The sequence below is a fragment of the Gouania willdenowi genome, chromosome 13 (genome assembly GCF_900634775.1).
Source record: "Gouania willdenowi chromosome 13, fGouWil2.1, whole genome shotgun sequence".
Lineage (NCBI taxonomy): Eukaryota > Metazoa > Chordata > Actinopteri > Blenniiformes > Gobiesocidae > Gouania > Gouania willdenowi.
The window spans coordinates 15,638,038-15,654,313 of NC_041056.1; the positions used below are offsets into that span (position 1 = coordinate 15,638,038).

Below are 16,276 nucleotides of genomic sequence, written 5' to 3' on the forward strand. Positions count from 1 at the left end.
TCTATCAACCGGAACTTAAAACAACCATGACGCCATCTTGGAGGCGGAAAACAGGAGTGCGGCCGCAACGTTTTCAAAATAAAAGCTATATTAGTTATTAAATTATTACAATTTGTTGATTGTATAAGAATAAAAAATGTACAGTCCAGAAACAAACAGAATATAGCTCATCATTTATGGTTGGTTTGAATCTGGGCTCAGGGTTTACAATAATTAGGACAAGGCATGTATTCAGTGCAGATCAACTTAAAATAGAAAATTAGACTTACAAATGTTGGGTATCCTGAAATATTTTATTATTCCTAAAATGTGTTTATTCACATTTCTCGGCAAATGTCTTACAAGTGGTATCACACAGGAAATGGAAAAAAAAAAAGGTGTAGTGCTGTGTTGAGGAGGAAGATGATGACTTAGCATTTGTCAGTCTGTTTATCAGAACATGCAATTTCAAAGGCACCTACTGTATTTCACTCCTGACATCCTTTCACCCAAAAGTCAGATTTAAAAAGACATGTAGCAAAGAGTGTAAAGTTTTAGGTAAAATATGTGTGTTTTCTCCATCATCTAAACTCTTAACGTGATTACGCAACGTGAGTACTTTGCAACCAATCCCTGCAAACAGATTGTAGGGGCTATATTTCCAATTGGAGGCTATAAGATAATTTAGAAAGTCTTACATCTTGTTAACAATTTCAAACAAGTTAAGTCAGTGTCAGAGTATTTAATATATAAAATAAATATAAATATACAAATTCAAAGACAGATTAAATATTGTAATAATACTGTATGTAAGGTTTCACTTCAGAAAATTCGATCCAACTGTCAGTCTTCCTCAGAGGATGTAAGCGATCTGTAGATGCTTTACTTATGAAAGAACTCATAGGGATATATCAAAGCAATCACTAAATGCCTCTGAGGCACACTGAAGGTTGACAGTCAAACATGTCAGGAGATCAAATTTCTTGAAAAAAAGTTGTCTGAATAAATGAAACCTTACATAATATGTAAAAAAAAAGAAGACAATGAACTTGCAGGAATTATAGAATAAATATTGGGGTGAAAAAAAAGCCTAAAGTTTCTAAAATGACAGAAATACATGAAAAATGTGATTAAAGCCAAGTCCTCGTTGCTCTGGTGTCAACAGACATAATAAGTCACATAATTATGGTTATAGGCTTATGGGTAAGGTAAAGGTAAAATGATTTTGAAAACCAAAACTATAGAGTAATGACATGGTAAGCAACAAGAATGAAAAAAAACAAAAACTTTGATATGTGACTATATTTTTAAGAAATGCTCAAAGAGATGGAATTTATAAAAAAAAACAGCCCTGCTGATGTAAGCATTGAAAAGTCTGGAACAGAAGAAAAACACATTAAATGATGGACAAGGGTGAAAAAAAACAGAAGGGAATGGAAATCAAAGAGAACATTTGTCTTTAATTGCAAGTATATTTTTTCATTTCCACAAGCTGTGATCCAGACACAGTCCCACTCTGCATGAACACACACAGTAGGTGACACACACACACTCAGAAGTATGAATATGCATTCAAAGGTGTACAAGTGTTCACACATGCATACCTAAAAGCCATTTTGGTGCTACCATTAATCATTTTGTCCCGTGTGTTTCGTCTCACACATTGTACATTATGGTGGACATAGATGCATCCATTGATGATCTTAGGAGCTCATTTGTCCCATCACAGACACTTGTTCTGTCATTTTTATACATTAAAAACAATATTCCCAAAGATGGTCAATTCATCACATTCCTGAATGTCTCCAGTATTCACACACCCTGATATCACCATGAAGAGAATTCATCTCATTTTCTCCAACCTCCAGTGATAATGAAACGTTACAGTGGACAATATGTCATTAAATCCTCATCACTGTGTTTAAATAACCTCCGTCCCATTCCCCAGTGTCTGGAGCTCTGGCACAGTCTGCTGAGTAAGACATCTGAGTGACAGTCTGAGATCTGGTAGCTTCTCTTTAAGCATCATCCTCCATTCTACTGGACTTTGGGTTTAGCGCCACCTGGGGTTGGATCGGGGGGAGGGCCGCCTCCCTGGGCTAGTCTTCGGAGACTGCAAGAGAGAATCAAAGAAGAGTTACAGTGAGAACCTCTGCAAACAGACAAAGGCAAGGCCTAAACTAACCAAAGACCTGTTCTAACTTATCAGATCTCTATGGCAAACAATACCTCAACATCATTAGCTTTGCCAATATTTTCACTGGCGTTTATTATTTATTTGTTTGTTTGTCTGCAACAGTATTACATCAAAAGTACTTAATGGAAGTTGACAATATTTTAATTTTAACCAAAGATAGACCTTATGCCATTGAAGATTCATTTCAATTTTGCAGGGGATCCCAAGCAATATAATGATTCTGGATCAGTTTCAATAATTAAAAAAATCCATATCTCTCATCATTGGGAAATTTCAAAAAATCATATCTCTCTCATTTTGTAATAACCAATCTCTATGTAAGTTGACTCAGTTATACCGGGTTGGTTGCCCAATTACTCTGCCAAGGTTCAACCGGATTGGATCCGGATTGCGCATTTCATTGCAATTTAAAAAAATAAAAACAAATAATAAAAATGGGGGTGTCCATACATTTGGACTCACTGTACTGTTATTAATTGGGATAGAAATTACTTCCAATCCTTTAAAGGGGCTATAAATACAATTTGGAAGCAATTTCTGCCATCACCAGGAGGAAACACGCCTTTGAGGCGTCTAATCTGCCGGAAATTAAAAAGTAGAATCCTCCACTCTCAAGGCGTCAACGGGTTGAATACAAGTGTATAGTTATTTTAGAAGATGACATCTTCAAGTATTTGACCTCCAAGTGAACCAGTAAGTAACCCTGATCCCAGCAGAGGCTGAGAAATAAAAATTGATGAGTTGATAGATGTCAAAAGGAAGAACGAGTTCGATTGTGGAGATTATCCTGCAGGTATTGTGGATACAGTATCCAGAACAAGTTTTGGAGAATAATGTGGATGTTTGGCTGGTTCCACAAAACCAACTGCTTGTGACTTAATTCTGCTTCTCTATCAAGGAGGAGCAAAGCACTAAAGAATGCAATAATCCAGCCTTTCTCAAAGAGTGTTCCGTGGATCACTGGTGGTCCTTGAGCGACCCTTAGTGGTCCAGTAGTTAAGTGGGTAAATATATTTCTAAAACTAATTGTTTTTAGATTAAAGGTGTTTCTCAAACTGCTCGCACTCAACTTAAAAACTAACTGTAAATTCTATCTAAATTCAAATTGTGTCAGTAGGTGGTTTGATCATTTTAGTTTATGGCTATTTTGCAACATTGTCTTGTAGCTAAGCTGTCAAAACTGATTGATGGCTCAATAAAATAAAAATAAATGGAAACTGACACAAAAGGAAAACTGCCTTATCCTGATGCATTTGATTCTATCTATCTGTCTATCTATCTATCTGTCTATCTACCGACTGACCAACCAACCAACCCACCAACCTATCATCTGTCTATCTAACAGAATTAGGTGGTCCCAGATTTTCCTTTTATTGGTTAATTGGTCCTGGGTCTGAAAAAGTTTGAGAAACACTGCAATAATCCCACTCCCTTAGGATAAAACGTTTACTTATTGTGAAACTTTGCTTTTTGGTTTTTTTAAACTCTCAACATAATTTAAGTTTTCCACCCTAGGAGTTAAACACATGGCCTTCTTGCTGTGACACAGAAGAGTGAGTAAACTCACTACAATCAGGTGATTAAAAGACATTTGGTTTTTATTAAAGGAAATCAACCTTCTCAAGCCATATTGTTATCACTATCACATTATGTCTTATCTCTGAAAGGTTTCGTTCAACCTACTGGCATTAAACCTAGTCACAGTCAAGTCATTGCTTGTTATGTTTGAAGATAAATAAACGTAAAACTGTTTTTTATCTCATGTAAAAGTTTACTGAGCTTCACTGTTTCCAGGGATATTTCTCTAACAGGCACCTGAACAATTTAGCAGCTGCTATAAATACTTTTCACAAGTAGACGTTTGATTTCTCACAAACACTAGTGAGGCCGTTGAGACGAGCTGTTATTCCATCTCACATGTGACCTGCCATAGAGCAGTGTTAATGCTACTAGTTTGTCATTAGATGGCGCCATACTCACAAGTCATGTATGTTGTCAACTTGAGCCTGGACCTTTGCCACAACACTATCCACTTGTTCCTGTCATGGAGAACAACAAACAACATGCTGAAGACTATGAACTCATTAGTGTGAATGTTTGAATGGAGGAAAAGTGAATACCTGGCGTTGTCTGTAGAAAAGAGGCAAGGAAAAGACAGCAATCACACCTAAAGAGACAAATATACGGAAGATCCATTAATAAGGCAGTTAAACAGTATCCTCACAGGCTGTGCATGTTGAGTGTTTCTTACTGATGATGAGCAGAGTAAGGCCATTGCACAGGCGTCCCAGGTAGGTCGTAAGGTACATCAGAACCAGCAGCTGCGTAGGAAAGACAGAAACGCACGCATAAAGATAAAGGAAGAAATCTCCCTGTTGTGCTACACGACCAATGAAGAAAAGCAACAACCCAATGGATAACTTTTTGAGACATAAAACATCTGAGAAAGTTTGATGCATTGTTGTTAAGAGTCTTTTAACTTCTTTGCAGTTTGTGCTTTCTTCAGTCTATTCAGCTAAACCAGGGGTGTCAAACTCCTTGGAGTTCAGGAGCCAAATAGGGAACAGTTTGATCTCAAATGCACCACAGATTTTATGTCTGAAAAAACAACTAATTTCAACATTGATGTGCCATAGTTTGCACTTGTTTGTATACATAAAATACTAAATAAGTATGAAATCGACACTATCCAAGCAATAAGTGACAGATATCAGCCCCAACAGGATCTTTACTTTAAATTTACTTGGTTTTGGGACAATTTTCCTCTTAAGGAAAATGTTATGTAATAATTGAAGGAAAATTTAAAAAAAAAAAAAAAAAAAAAGATTTATTTTCAACAGTTTAACATTAAAAATGTCTGCCATCATTCAATATAAGCACCAGGAAAACTGTGAGCCCCTGCAAATATTGATAAGATTAATTTACACAATAATTAATGTTTTCTGTGTCATTTTGACTTTCTGCTGCGGGCCGAATTGGATGCTCCAAAGGGCCGGATTTAATGAATGGGGTTCATGCTTCTCTTTCTTTCTCCTTGGCGGGAAGTTGAAGTGTTAAATGCTAGATTCCTAAATTAGATTCAGGCGTCCTTATTCCTTGCAGCGCCTCAGACAGTGAATTGGATCCTTGAGACGGGACACCCCTGTCTGAAAGGGACGCAGCAGAAAACCTCCTGTGAGTCATGTCACATTGCGTACAGGCCAGAGGTCCTGAGATTTACTGACTCAACGTTTACTGGAGGTGAGAATACTGTCATGACCATTTAATGACTTCTATAAAACTTTCATCACATACCTCTCCACTGATAGACAGAAAGAAGAAATATTTAAATCAATTATTCATAAAAACTTCAGAAAACAATTTGAAAAAAGTATACTGTGTACTTTTCCTTTACAGGTTTTATCATCTCATAACATCATATGGAGTTAATTTTGTATTTATTTATCCATCTACACTAAGGGTCAAAAGTTTTACCACACTTTTTCCAGTTATTTACTGAAAATTATTCAGTTTATTCTGTCACTGCACTCTGAAATGAAAGCATAGAACAAATAAGCAATTTGAGTTAAAAAAGAAATGATGGAATCCATGAACAATACTGTTCACCTAAAGTTCATGAGGGTCTGGTACCACAGTGGGTTCTAACACTGCTTTTATGCAGACAGAGGGGGTTGGAAGTAACCAAGAAAAGTTGGAACACCTGTAGAAATTAGTAGCACCAGCTTTCAAGGCTGATTCAAACCTTCATTGCTGCAGAACAGCTTTAAATTATTAACCCACTTCTTGTTCCCTGACAAAGGCCTATTTGTATAAATCTGAAATGTACATTATTTTTTAGTTTTGGGGAACAAAACCTTTTTTTTTTTAACCTCTGGCTGTTCAGTACTTACCTTTGTACCATTTCAAGCTATTCATTGGACTTGCACGACTTGAGTTGCAATAAATTACTGGAAAAGATATGGTGTTCTAAAACTAATGACTGGTAGTATATCTGTATCTTTAGGCTGGTTAACCTGATCAGACTTTCACTATTACAAATAGGCATCCAGGGGAACTAGAGTACATAGTGACATGCACTCAGAGAATATTTAAAACATGCTAAGGATAATAAAGGCTGGATTTAAACCAAATTAACCTTAACCTGAGGGAAACCGATTTGCCCTTTTAAAAGGTTTAATGAATTTAAATGGCAATGATTTATGGTTGTAAAGATCATAAAATGACTAACACATGCTTTATATTCTGTTTAACTCAATATGTTTTCCTTTGGCTTAAAATACCCAAACACAAAGCAACGGCTTTCTTGCTAGATGCAAAGTACATAGATATATAAATATATTTATTTTTTAAATCCAAAAAAAAAAAAAAGATGTAATTCTGACACATTTCTAAATTATATGTAAAAATATGTGTTGCCTTCATTTTGGAAGGAAAACTCCTGGAGGGTTTGCTGCGTCACAGCTAATCATAATTTATTTGACTTGACAATTGCCCTCGGTACTTTTGCTGTTATTCATTTCAGAGTAAAAAAAAAAGATTTATTAATAAGAGAAATGCTTGCTTTCTCCTTCAGATCTTCTAAAATGTGTAAACCAAACATTTTTAGGACAGATTAGCAACACAGAAAACTAAAGTCACACAAAACATGACCACAGGGAATGGAGAAGAAACTTCAATAAAAAACAAACACGACGTACCTTTATGGACTCAAAAAGGTTTTCAACAAAAAAAAGTCTTTTTAAAGTGTTGACAGCAGACAGCGTTGTGACGATTAACTTCTGCATATAATGGTCAGCCTGTTCTCCACTGAAACTGATGTCCATGTCCAAATATGTCCTGAAAAATGACAAGACAACCACAGTGTGTGAGTGGTCGCCCCTGAGCATTGTGGTTGTTTTTGAATAGTGAATTTAACAAATGATGTTTGACAACAAATAAGCTGCTCTAACAAACAGACCACATCTGATCTAAGAAAAAAGTTTATTTATTTATGTTAACAATTATCTAATCATATGTTTGATTAAGTAAGCTTTTACCAAGGCATGGTTGAGAAAACAATTATAATGTTCCTTTTCAAGGGAAATGCAATGACCTAACAATAAAGAAACTGGATAAAAAAGCTTTTGAATGAAGTGCTTGTTGCAGTAAAGATTAATCTGCTATGACTGAAAACAACGAAGGACGATGGAATCAAACATAGTAAACATTGTCTCACTTGAAGGGATGTAATCCATCTCCCCACTTGAAGGCGTGGAGCACATGGTAATAGATGCGCACTGAGATGGTGATGCACGTGACAGCCAAGGAGACTGTGGAGACCACGGTGATGATGCTGAGCTGGAATAGAGACAACAAGCCCACCACCAACCCTGTGAGCACCATGCCACTGCGCTCCGTCTCCTTCCAGTAAATCAGGTCCATCACTGAAACACAAAGTGGGCAGAGAATTAGAGAGGAGGGTCAGAAACACGTGGGATCCACTCAGCTCTCTGATGTTTAGTGTGTTCTGAGCAGGTAACGGTTCAGACTCCTGTGTGTGAAATAGTTCACTGTGATTAAAACAATTTGGTCTCTATGGAAATAAGAACTTCCCCTGTTCTAATCCAAAAATACATTATGCATTACTTTCTCACAGTTTGATGGCTGTAGGTTAAAGTTTCATTGTCTTTTTATACTATGTTTCCTCCAATAGTAGTAGAGTGAACTGGATTAGATCCCAACACAATGCAACTATAAACAAGAAAACAATACGGGACAAACCTTATTGATCCTACAATGGCTGATTTTCAAAACAGGTCCAAACAAGTATGTTCAACTTCTAATACTTAATTCATATGAAATATAGTATACACCTGATATCACTTTACACTACTGAAATATCAGAGAAGATTCATTGATAAAACTAGATTTACCCATTTTCCTAAAATAACTTCAATCATTTTGCTTTTTCCTGCTCAGGGGCAGCTGATGATCTACCTCAGCTCTTATTGGACATAACGCGGCATACACACTGTCACATGGCCAACATACTTGGACAAATACTCTGCTCAATAAATACATGACTCAATAAATGAAGGGAACACTTAAACAATACAATGTAACCCAGTCTCAATCACACTCCTGGGAAATAAACCTGTCCAGTGAAGAAACAACACTGGTTGTGAATCAATCAAAATTCTGACTTTTCCACTTTTATTTTTTTTGAGTGTGATTCTGAATTCAGACCTCAAGGGTTTTGATTTCCATTGAGATTTATTAGATTATTTTATTATAAATGCTTTCCACCATGTGATGAATAAATATTTTCATCTAGAATATTTCCTTCTTTGAGATCTAGGATGTGTTGATTTGTGTTCCCGTTTTTTCATTATTGTATTTATTCCTACAAGGAATATCAGCAACTCTAAGTATTGGGAGAACAAAGAGCTTGTTGCTTTGAAGCAGTTCTTACAACAATACAAATAACTACATTTACCATACAATATGATGCATTGACAATACAACGATGGTGGCAAAGATTTGCTTTTAGAAATAAAATACCACCTTGTGTTAGAAGATAAAGATAACAAAGCAAGAAAAAGGCATTATTTTGTTTTTTTATTTTTCCAACCCAGGTAAAAACCTGCGGCACACTTTTAATAACTACTACTATGAAGGATTCAGGTATGACAATCATTACATATACTTGCACTGTACACCAGAAATAATTAAAGGATTAAGTAGTATGTGCACTTAATTTACAAAAGGTTACTTTCTTTACAAAGGGTTACTTATTTTTAATGTTTAGCGAATTTTAAGCAATAGTTTTTGTATATATTCAACCTTGGGAAAAAAAATATAGGAGGGAAAAGAAATCAGTAGAAGGTTTCATTCATTAAAAAAAATAATGCAGTGCAATTATTCTATTTGTTAAATTTAACAAAATTCCATTCTTTTTTATTAAACCCTTAATTTACCAGGGTATTCCTGTGATATATTAGGGCTTGTGCATTAACATTATTAGGCATTGCAGGTATAGTCTTCAGAGTGAGTGATGTAAGAGGACGTGAGAGCAGACGGGGCCACGATGTTCAATCATGTGTTTTACCAAAGCTGAGTTCCATCATTCATCACCTGTCAAGATTCATTAATATAATAATTTCCCCTCATATTTTAAAAATATAAAAAGTTTCATGAGGCCTGGCTACGTCTGTGCGTATCAATAAGTCAGCTGTGTGAAGATCCATGGGAGCTAATGAATGGAAGTGCCTGGAATGTAGCAGACTGGGATCAAAGTGGGACTTCCAGACTCACGCAGGAGAGACACGTCAGGATTAAGACTGGGCTAAATTTAGCACTTTGGATAAAAGAGGAAAGGGAGCAGGAGAATTTAAATGGAGTTCTCTCCCAGCACCTGCTGTCACACGTCAGACCGTCAGCAGCCTTTTCTCCACGCCCTGTTAGTTTCCCTTTCTGTTACATAGTAACAGCTACCGTGGAGATGGAAGCGTCCTCACAGTCCTGCTTCAATCTTTGGGATAACGTGAGTAAATATGTCACATTGGGTCCATCTGTTAGTCTGGACAGGTGATATAAAGAGCCTGAACTGGCCAATTACAAAAAAATTAACAAAATCCATTGTGAAATATAGCTGTGAGTCTAACCATTGTCTCTGTGGTCACTGCTTTTGCCACTGTCACACACCCACAGCTCTTAATATGTGCCATTCACTGAAACATATATGTAAGGCTTCAAAGTTAGGGTAAGTGTAAAGCAGTGACAGCTGCTGGGTTGGCTACAGCATCGCTGACTACAATTCATACCCATGATGCACTGCAAAACCAATGTGATAGTCAGTGCTGTCAAAATAAGGAAAAAACATGAGGTGGTTATAATAGGTGAGAAACCGTACTATATATAAGGACATGGAAACCATAATGCTACTCAGACACCACAGTGATGCTCCTGGATAGACACCCGGGATTATATTGTAATGACCATTGAGTTCATTATGTGTTGTGTTCACTGTGCAGGGACAGCCGAGCCACAAGGAGGCAGCACAGGGTTGGGTGTGTGGCTGTGAGTTAGTTTAGTGTGTGGCCTGTGTTTGAGGGGTGTGTTAGTTGGCTATTGTGAGGACATTAGTGGCGTGGGTTACGGCCATAACAGTAGCCCTGTATGCAGCTGTGTTTAACCCTGTAAGCCAAATAAAGCTCGTTTGGTTCAACCTGACCCGTCCGGTGATTAGCAGAATAAGCGGACGTTACAATATGAATGCACTGAGGCATAGTAGACATGCAGCAGTCTAGCAAGATATCACACAACCATAGCACTTTAAACTAGAGCGATCAAACCTCCACCAAGTGCCAAATATCCTCTTTGCCAGATATTGGCAGTTATCTGGATCATTGATCCTGATCATGGTACAATGATCACACTTTAATCGCTTGTATGAAATTACTATCCCTATTAAAAACGATACAGTAGGTCCACATGTATAATGGGCACCACCAATTTTTCCCGAACAAAACGTGATGAAATGCCCAGTCCAGATCCGATCAAGATGAAACTTGGATCCAGAATCAGTAAATTGATATCACTATTTTATGGAACGTTCCCTGGCGTATGGTCTATCTTTGGTTAAAATTTTGTCCAAATTAATTAAATACTTTTGAGGTAATCCTGCTAACAGACAAAACAAACAAACAAACAGACAAATAAACATCCTCTGCAGAGGTAATTAGTTCATTAATATTTTGTATGGAAAATACTACAGTGGCTGTGGAATCCATGATTCTGCTTACTGTACAAGGTTGAATGGTGGATATCCAAAATTAGCTGGTGATGATACAAACTATTTTTGGCAATGACTCCAAAGCAGGGGGGAGAACTACAACCTTGTTTGACTGATCGATCGATTGCGTTTTCGATGTTTCTTTTTGTCAGACATGGTATAATTTTGTTGTTTGACTGTTTCAACATTAATGTGTATATTTGGCGAAGTGTGTAAAGCAGTGGAAAGGAAGGAGGTGAAAACTTACTCATGTGCATGCAGAGATCATTTGAAATTTGATAATAGAACAGCTTGTTGGTGAATAGGATCAGATTCAATCATTATTTTACAAACTTGCATTAAAGAGGCTTAACCTGCATTTCTGCATAAAATGCTGAAATAATAAGTAGTGAATGAGACATAGATGCCTTTATTTATTCCTTCATGGTTGAAGTGATATAATTTCAATCACCATTTATTTATTACTCCAATCAGAACCAACAAAGAAAACGTTTTACTATCAGAGGGAAACGCCTCAAGTCTTCAGCCAAAATGGAAAACACCACAATGTAAAACAATAAGTTCTTACCCACATTAAGTACCAACCACATACTACCATGTCATTTTAATGACACGTGCTCATTTAGATCATTGGTATGAATCTGCACAGCTCAATGGAACATCCCACAGTCATCTGAGGAGCACGTCTGTCTCCAGAGGTTTAGTCTGTAAAACTATCTCTACTCTACACCTCCTCACACCAAAACCACCCACACATCTTTGCAGGAATCATTAGACAAACCCAGCCAGTATACAAATCTACTTTCACTCCATCTAGTTGCAACTTTATTCCATGAATCCAAAAGATCTCACCTTTACTGGCCATTTTGGATGCTGCTCCAGTGTTCCCCCTCACCGTCTGTGTGCTCCTCGTTCCTCTGTGAGCTGTTTTTGGCTACCTCCTGCTCGCTCAGCAGTCCAAAGGCTTGACAGGCCCAAAATAATCACGTTCACAGCACCACCCACTACTCTTCAAAATTTACAAGAGCTGCGCGTATAAAGTAATGATTTACAATCTGAAACACACAGAGCTCCTCAGCTCCACTGGTTTATGATAAAACTCAATTCGATTATACTGGCTGTATTAGGTCTAAAGAAAGAACAAATACATGTAGGTAAAGCTGTGCCTTAATTTAGGCATCATTCTGCCGCTGAAACAGGAGAACCAGAGTCTATTTTCTGTTATGCCATCAAGATAAATCTCTCTGTGCTCTTTGTACAACATTGAAACAGTGAAGAGTTTGAAATTGCTACATTTAGGTAGGTGTACTTAAAACAGTGATATCATCATTTCACCTAAGCTTTACAGTGTTTGTGATCAAGTGGGTTGAGAAAAACTTCTGTGATGCACCAACATGTACGTTGATGGAACTAAAAAAATGTGTTATTCTTTTATGTTTCAAAAAGAAAACTGTTAAAATGTCTAATTCTTGTTTAAGTAACAACCAGAGGTACAGAAGCTGAAGTTAATTAATTAATATCAAAGAACCTTTCACTATCAGTTGAGCAAATATTTGGTTTAAAATCTTTTTTGTTTTTACAGGTGATGTCTATTTATCTATTTGAACATTTTGAGGTTGTTCCACTTTATATGCATGTTCTATTTATTTGAGGTTCTGTACCCTCTGTCATCAGCCTTAACAAACATTCATCAACAGGTTGAGGGGTCCCCCACCCCGCTACCCTTACTAAAATAAGACTGAGCTCCACAGGAATGGGAAGTACACTTAAAATGCCATCAAGATTAAACACAGGATGTCTTCCCTATCCCTGCTTTTATCTCTTCCAAAGAACACCACACACATTTTGTGTTTCTCTCTTTTTGAGATACAATTGTAAATAATGTGAAACACACACATCACTACTGAAACACGGAAAATGAACAGGACTTCCATGCAAAGAAGGTCGTCCATCTTTGTCTGCCAAGCAAACTTGAAGCTTCACGTGGAAGGTGAAATGTGATATTTTCTTTATTTAAAGTATTGATTCGAGAATTGACACAGGAAGCAGCTTGCAAGGTAATAGATGGAGACAGAGAGCTGCAGGATGCAGCAGGATGGAGGTCATGTAAAGCCAATGAAGGGTTAATATCTAACCTGCTATGTGTGTGTATCCTCTGGGGTCCTCTGGGGTAAGAGCTGCTGCAAACCAGTGATCGCTGAGCAGCTGTTCCTGAGAGTTTAGGTTGATGGTGGCTGATGTTGTGGGTGTTGGGCCTTGAGGTTGCACAGATGTGAGGAGCTTCACTGAAATGATTTCCCTGGCAACAGGAGACACAGGACCAGGCGTTGTTGAGTAAGCATCTGTTGGGAAAAGGAAGATGATGTCACTTTGGTGATGACATCATGACTGACTTCACAATTTGTACACAGACAACATTGCATTCAAGATAAAATGCACAATCAGGATTCGATCAAAATGAAATTTGGTGAAAAAATTGAGGAACCAATCCAACACAACTGCGTCAAATTTCATAAAGATCGGTCAATTACCAATCGTAATATTCATTTTTGAAATTCCACCAATTATGAGAGAGGGATTGTTTTGATTTTTTAAACTGATTTACAATCAGTATAGTGATCTAGATCCCTTCCAAAACTTTATGGAATCTTCCATGGCGTACGGTCTATCTTTTGGTAAAATTTGATCAAAATCCATCAAGTACCTTTGACGTAATTAATCCTGCTTATAGACAAATACACAAACATTGGTGAACATTTGACCTCCTTGCTTGAGGTATGATATTCATTCATTCAGTATTTTTTTATACTGTATACTTATACTGTACAGCAGGGATTTTCCAATGGACTTGTGAACCACGGTCACAGGGTCCAAACCCCACAACCTTGTGACTCTGTACAGTATTCAACAGATTTGGAAGATAAATAAAAGAATGAATGAATGAAGCCATGTCCTTAAATCCTGTTAATAATTCTATCAATACAATAGATTATAACCGCTACATGAGCTGTCCTCAATTTTCATTCAAAATAAGTTTTCAGACAGACATGATGTTACTCAAAGAAAGAAGGTGCCATGTTATAATGTCAACATCCTAAAAAGGACTCACGGTGAAGAGGGTGCGAGTGGCTCTGCTCAGAGGATGGTTGAACTGGAGATGGAAGTCGGACCGTCTGGGACATGCTTGCCTCACTTTGGACATCTTCTCTGTGATTCTCTGAATCCAAGTTGAGGGAAGAGGGCTGAATTGTAATAGTCTGAGTTTGCTCTCTCTCCCTACTCACTCCCCTCGCCTCCCTCTCCTCCTGATCTCTCCTGTCTAACGCCTCTTCTTCTTCTTCTTGACTAAGGAATGCGTGAGGGTCCCACTCAACATCCGGAGGGTCTAACAATGTTTCCAGGGTGTCTGTGCGGATTAGAGGAATGCGGCTTCCCCGTGAGCTGCCAGCCCTGCGCCGCTCACGATAATGTCGTGAAGCCCCCACAGATTCAGCCTCAGCAATGGCGATGTAGGAAAAGGTCAGCTCCAGAGAGCTTTGACGTGGCGTACCCCAGATGGACGATGAAGAGGCCAGTCCATCCTCATCATCATCATCATCATCCTCCTGCTCTCCAACGACCTCATCGTCCGACCACTCTCTGGCTGTTTGCAGCTCATAGATCTCTGACTCCTCATTTCCACCTGAATCCAAAGAAGAACAAAATGTGATCCTAAAAATGTTTGTAAACCTCGGGGTCTGCATTTACTGGATGTCTCTTAATGTATGTGGAAACACCAGAGATTTATTTATTTATTTATTTTAATCTATTAAATTTTATTTATGTTAAATGGTAGTGATAGGTTGTATATTCCTCCTTTTGTGTTCTATGTATCCATTCTTGTTCAGTCTGTATACTGTGCTATAATTACCTCAATTTTAGGACTTGTCTATTTATTTTTTGTAAATTGTTGAAAGGCCAAGCTTAGTTTGTGTTAGTATGTATTATCTCTACTGTTATATTGTTTAAGAGTCAATTGAACATATATCTGTATGTTTCAAAACTCAATAAAAAAAGCTGTAAAAAAGGAAAATAATTGTTTGCAAACCTCTGAGCAGCTGCCAAACGTGAATAAGGATCACTTTGCTCCTCTGAGTGGAGTTTTAGATCATGCCAAGTAAGTGATTTTGTGTAAACAAACATCAAATGGGATGTGCTCTTTGAGGTCTAAGAGACACCCTGAGTGTAAACTGCCTTTTATCAGTGTAAAAACTTCTTTAAACAGAAACTTGTCAAACAAAGGAACAAGCAAAATCAGTTGCATAAGAAAAAAAGAGTGTTGTGTTCCCTGGGGGTTAGCATTGTTTGCTTCCTACCATCAGTGCAGGGAGGCGTTGAGTCAGGAGTGGAGGCCACTGAGCCATATTCCTCTGCAAAGAAAATACATCACAATTACCTTTCATGTTGCAACAAACAAAGAAAGGTAAATATGACACATCTGAAACACTTTACTTGAAAATGTAAACATAAGACTGACATTACGCAGTGACAGTGTAACCCTAACCCTACCTAGCCTCACTAGATCCATCCACCTAACCCAAAAAATGCCAACATAGCTCTAAAAGTGTCATAATTTAGCAAACAACACTTAATGACACCTCATTACTGAGCTAGCTGCTAACAAACACAGCCTCTGTTCTGCTGTGCTCATATGAATATACAACACATATAAAACACACTAGATTTATGTTCCATTATAGAGTAGACAAGGTGGTGACTTGTCCACCCGCCACCCCCACCTCCCCTGCAAAGCCTCCTCCTGTGTACAAACAACCAAACATCCACCATTTAAGAGCACAGCAGTAAAAATAACTGGATTCTTGCAGAGCATCCAGCTGTTCATCCATACTTCTTTTATCAACGGTGAGAGGAGGAGACAAACAGGATGGAGGCTAACACACGCAGATGCTCAGAGCTGTTAGCAAAAGAAAGCTGCTCATCTGGAAGAGATGTCACGTTGCTACAGTGATTCACACAAACACCGAACCTCCCACAAGGAAACACAGATGGAAAACAGTTCGGCAGCAGACTCACGGCACTGGGAGAATCCTAAAACCTGGCCCATACTCCATCAAGGCATTGCTGGACCCGTCCAGTCAGGAAGACCTGCTCCTCCTCCTCCTCCTCCTCCCTCCTCCTCCTCCTCTGCTGCTGGCACTTTTGAATTGACTTCCTCTCCTCTCCTCCCTCTGTTTCATGCTCCTCCAATGAGTAGCAGCCTCATCTTCCTGCCTCTCGCTGTGTCACCCATCCTCGGCTCTCCTCACACTACCATGACTGCAGCAATG

The 16,276-nt window shown here is 38.0% G+C and overlaps 1 protein-coding gene across 2 annotated transcripts; it reads right to left on the reverse strand.

Annotated features, from left to right (window-relative positions):
- Positions 1-1,419: 1,419 nt before the first annotated feature.
- Positions 1,420-16,130, reverse strand: rtn2a (reticulon 2a). Of its 2 annotated transcripts, XM_028464833.1 has the most exons (10): positions 16,023-16,130; positions 15,305-15,358; positions 14,059-14,631; positions 13,085-13,291; positions 7,392-7,599; positions 6,874-7,012; positions 4,428-4,497; positions 4,297-4,343; positions 4,157-4,215; positions 1,420-2,092 (listed from the first exon to the last, which is right to left on the reverse strand). In XM_028464833.1, exons 1-10 carry the CDS (start codon positions 16,051-16,053, stop codon positions 2,017-2,019), a joined length of 1,464 nt encoding a protein of 487 aa, XP_028320634.1. In that variant the 5' UTR covers positions 16,054-16,130; the 3' UTR covers positions 1,420-2,016. The 2 variants fall into 2 exon arrangements, with proteins under 2 accessions (XP_028320634.1, XP_028320635.1); XM_028464834.1 differs by lacking the exons at positions 13,085-13,291; positions 14,059-14,631; positions 15,305-15,358; positions 16,023-16,130 and adding an exon at positions 11,802-12,015.
- Positions 16,131-16,276: the final 146 nt, after the last annotated feature.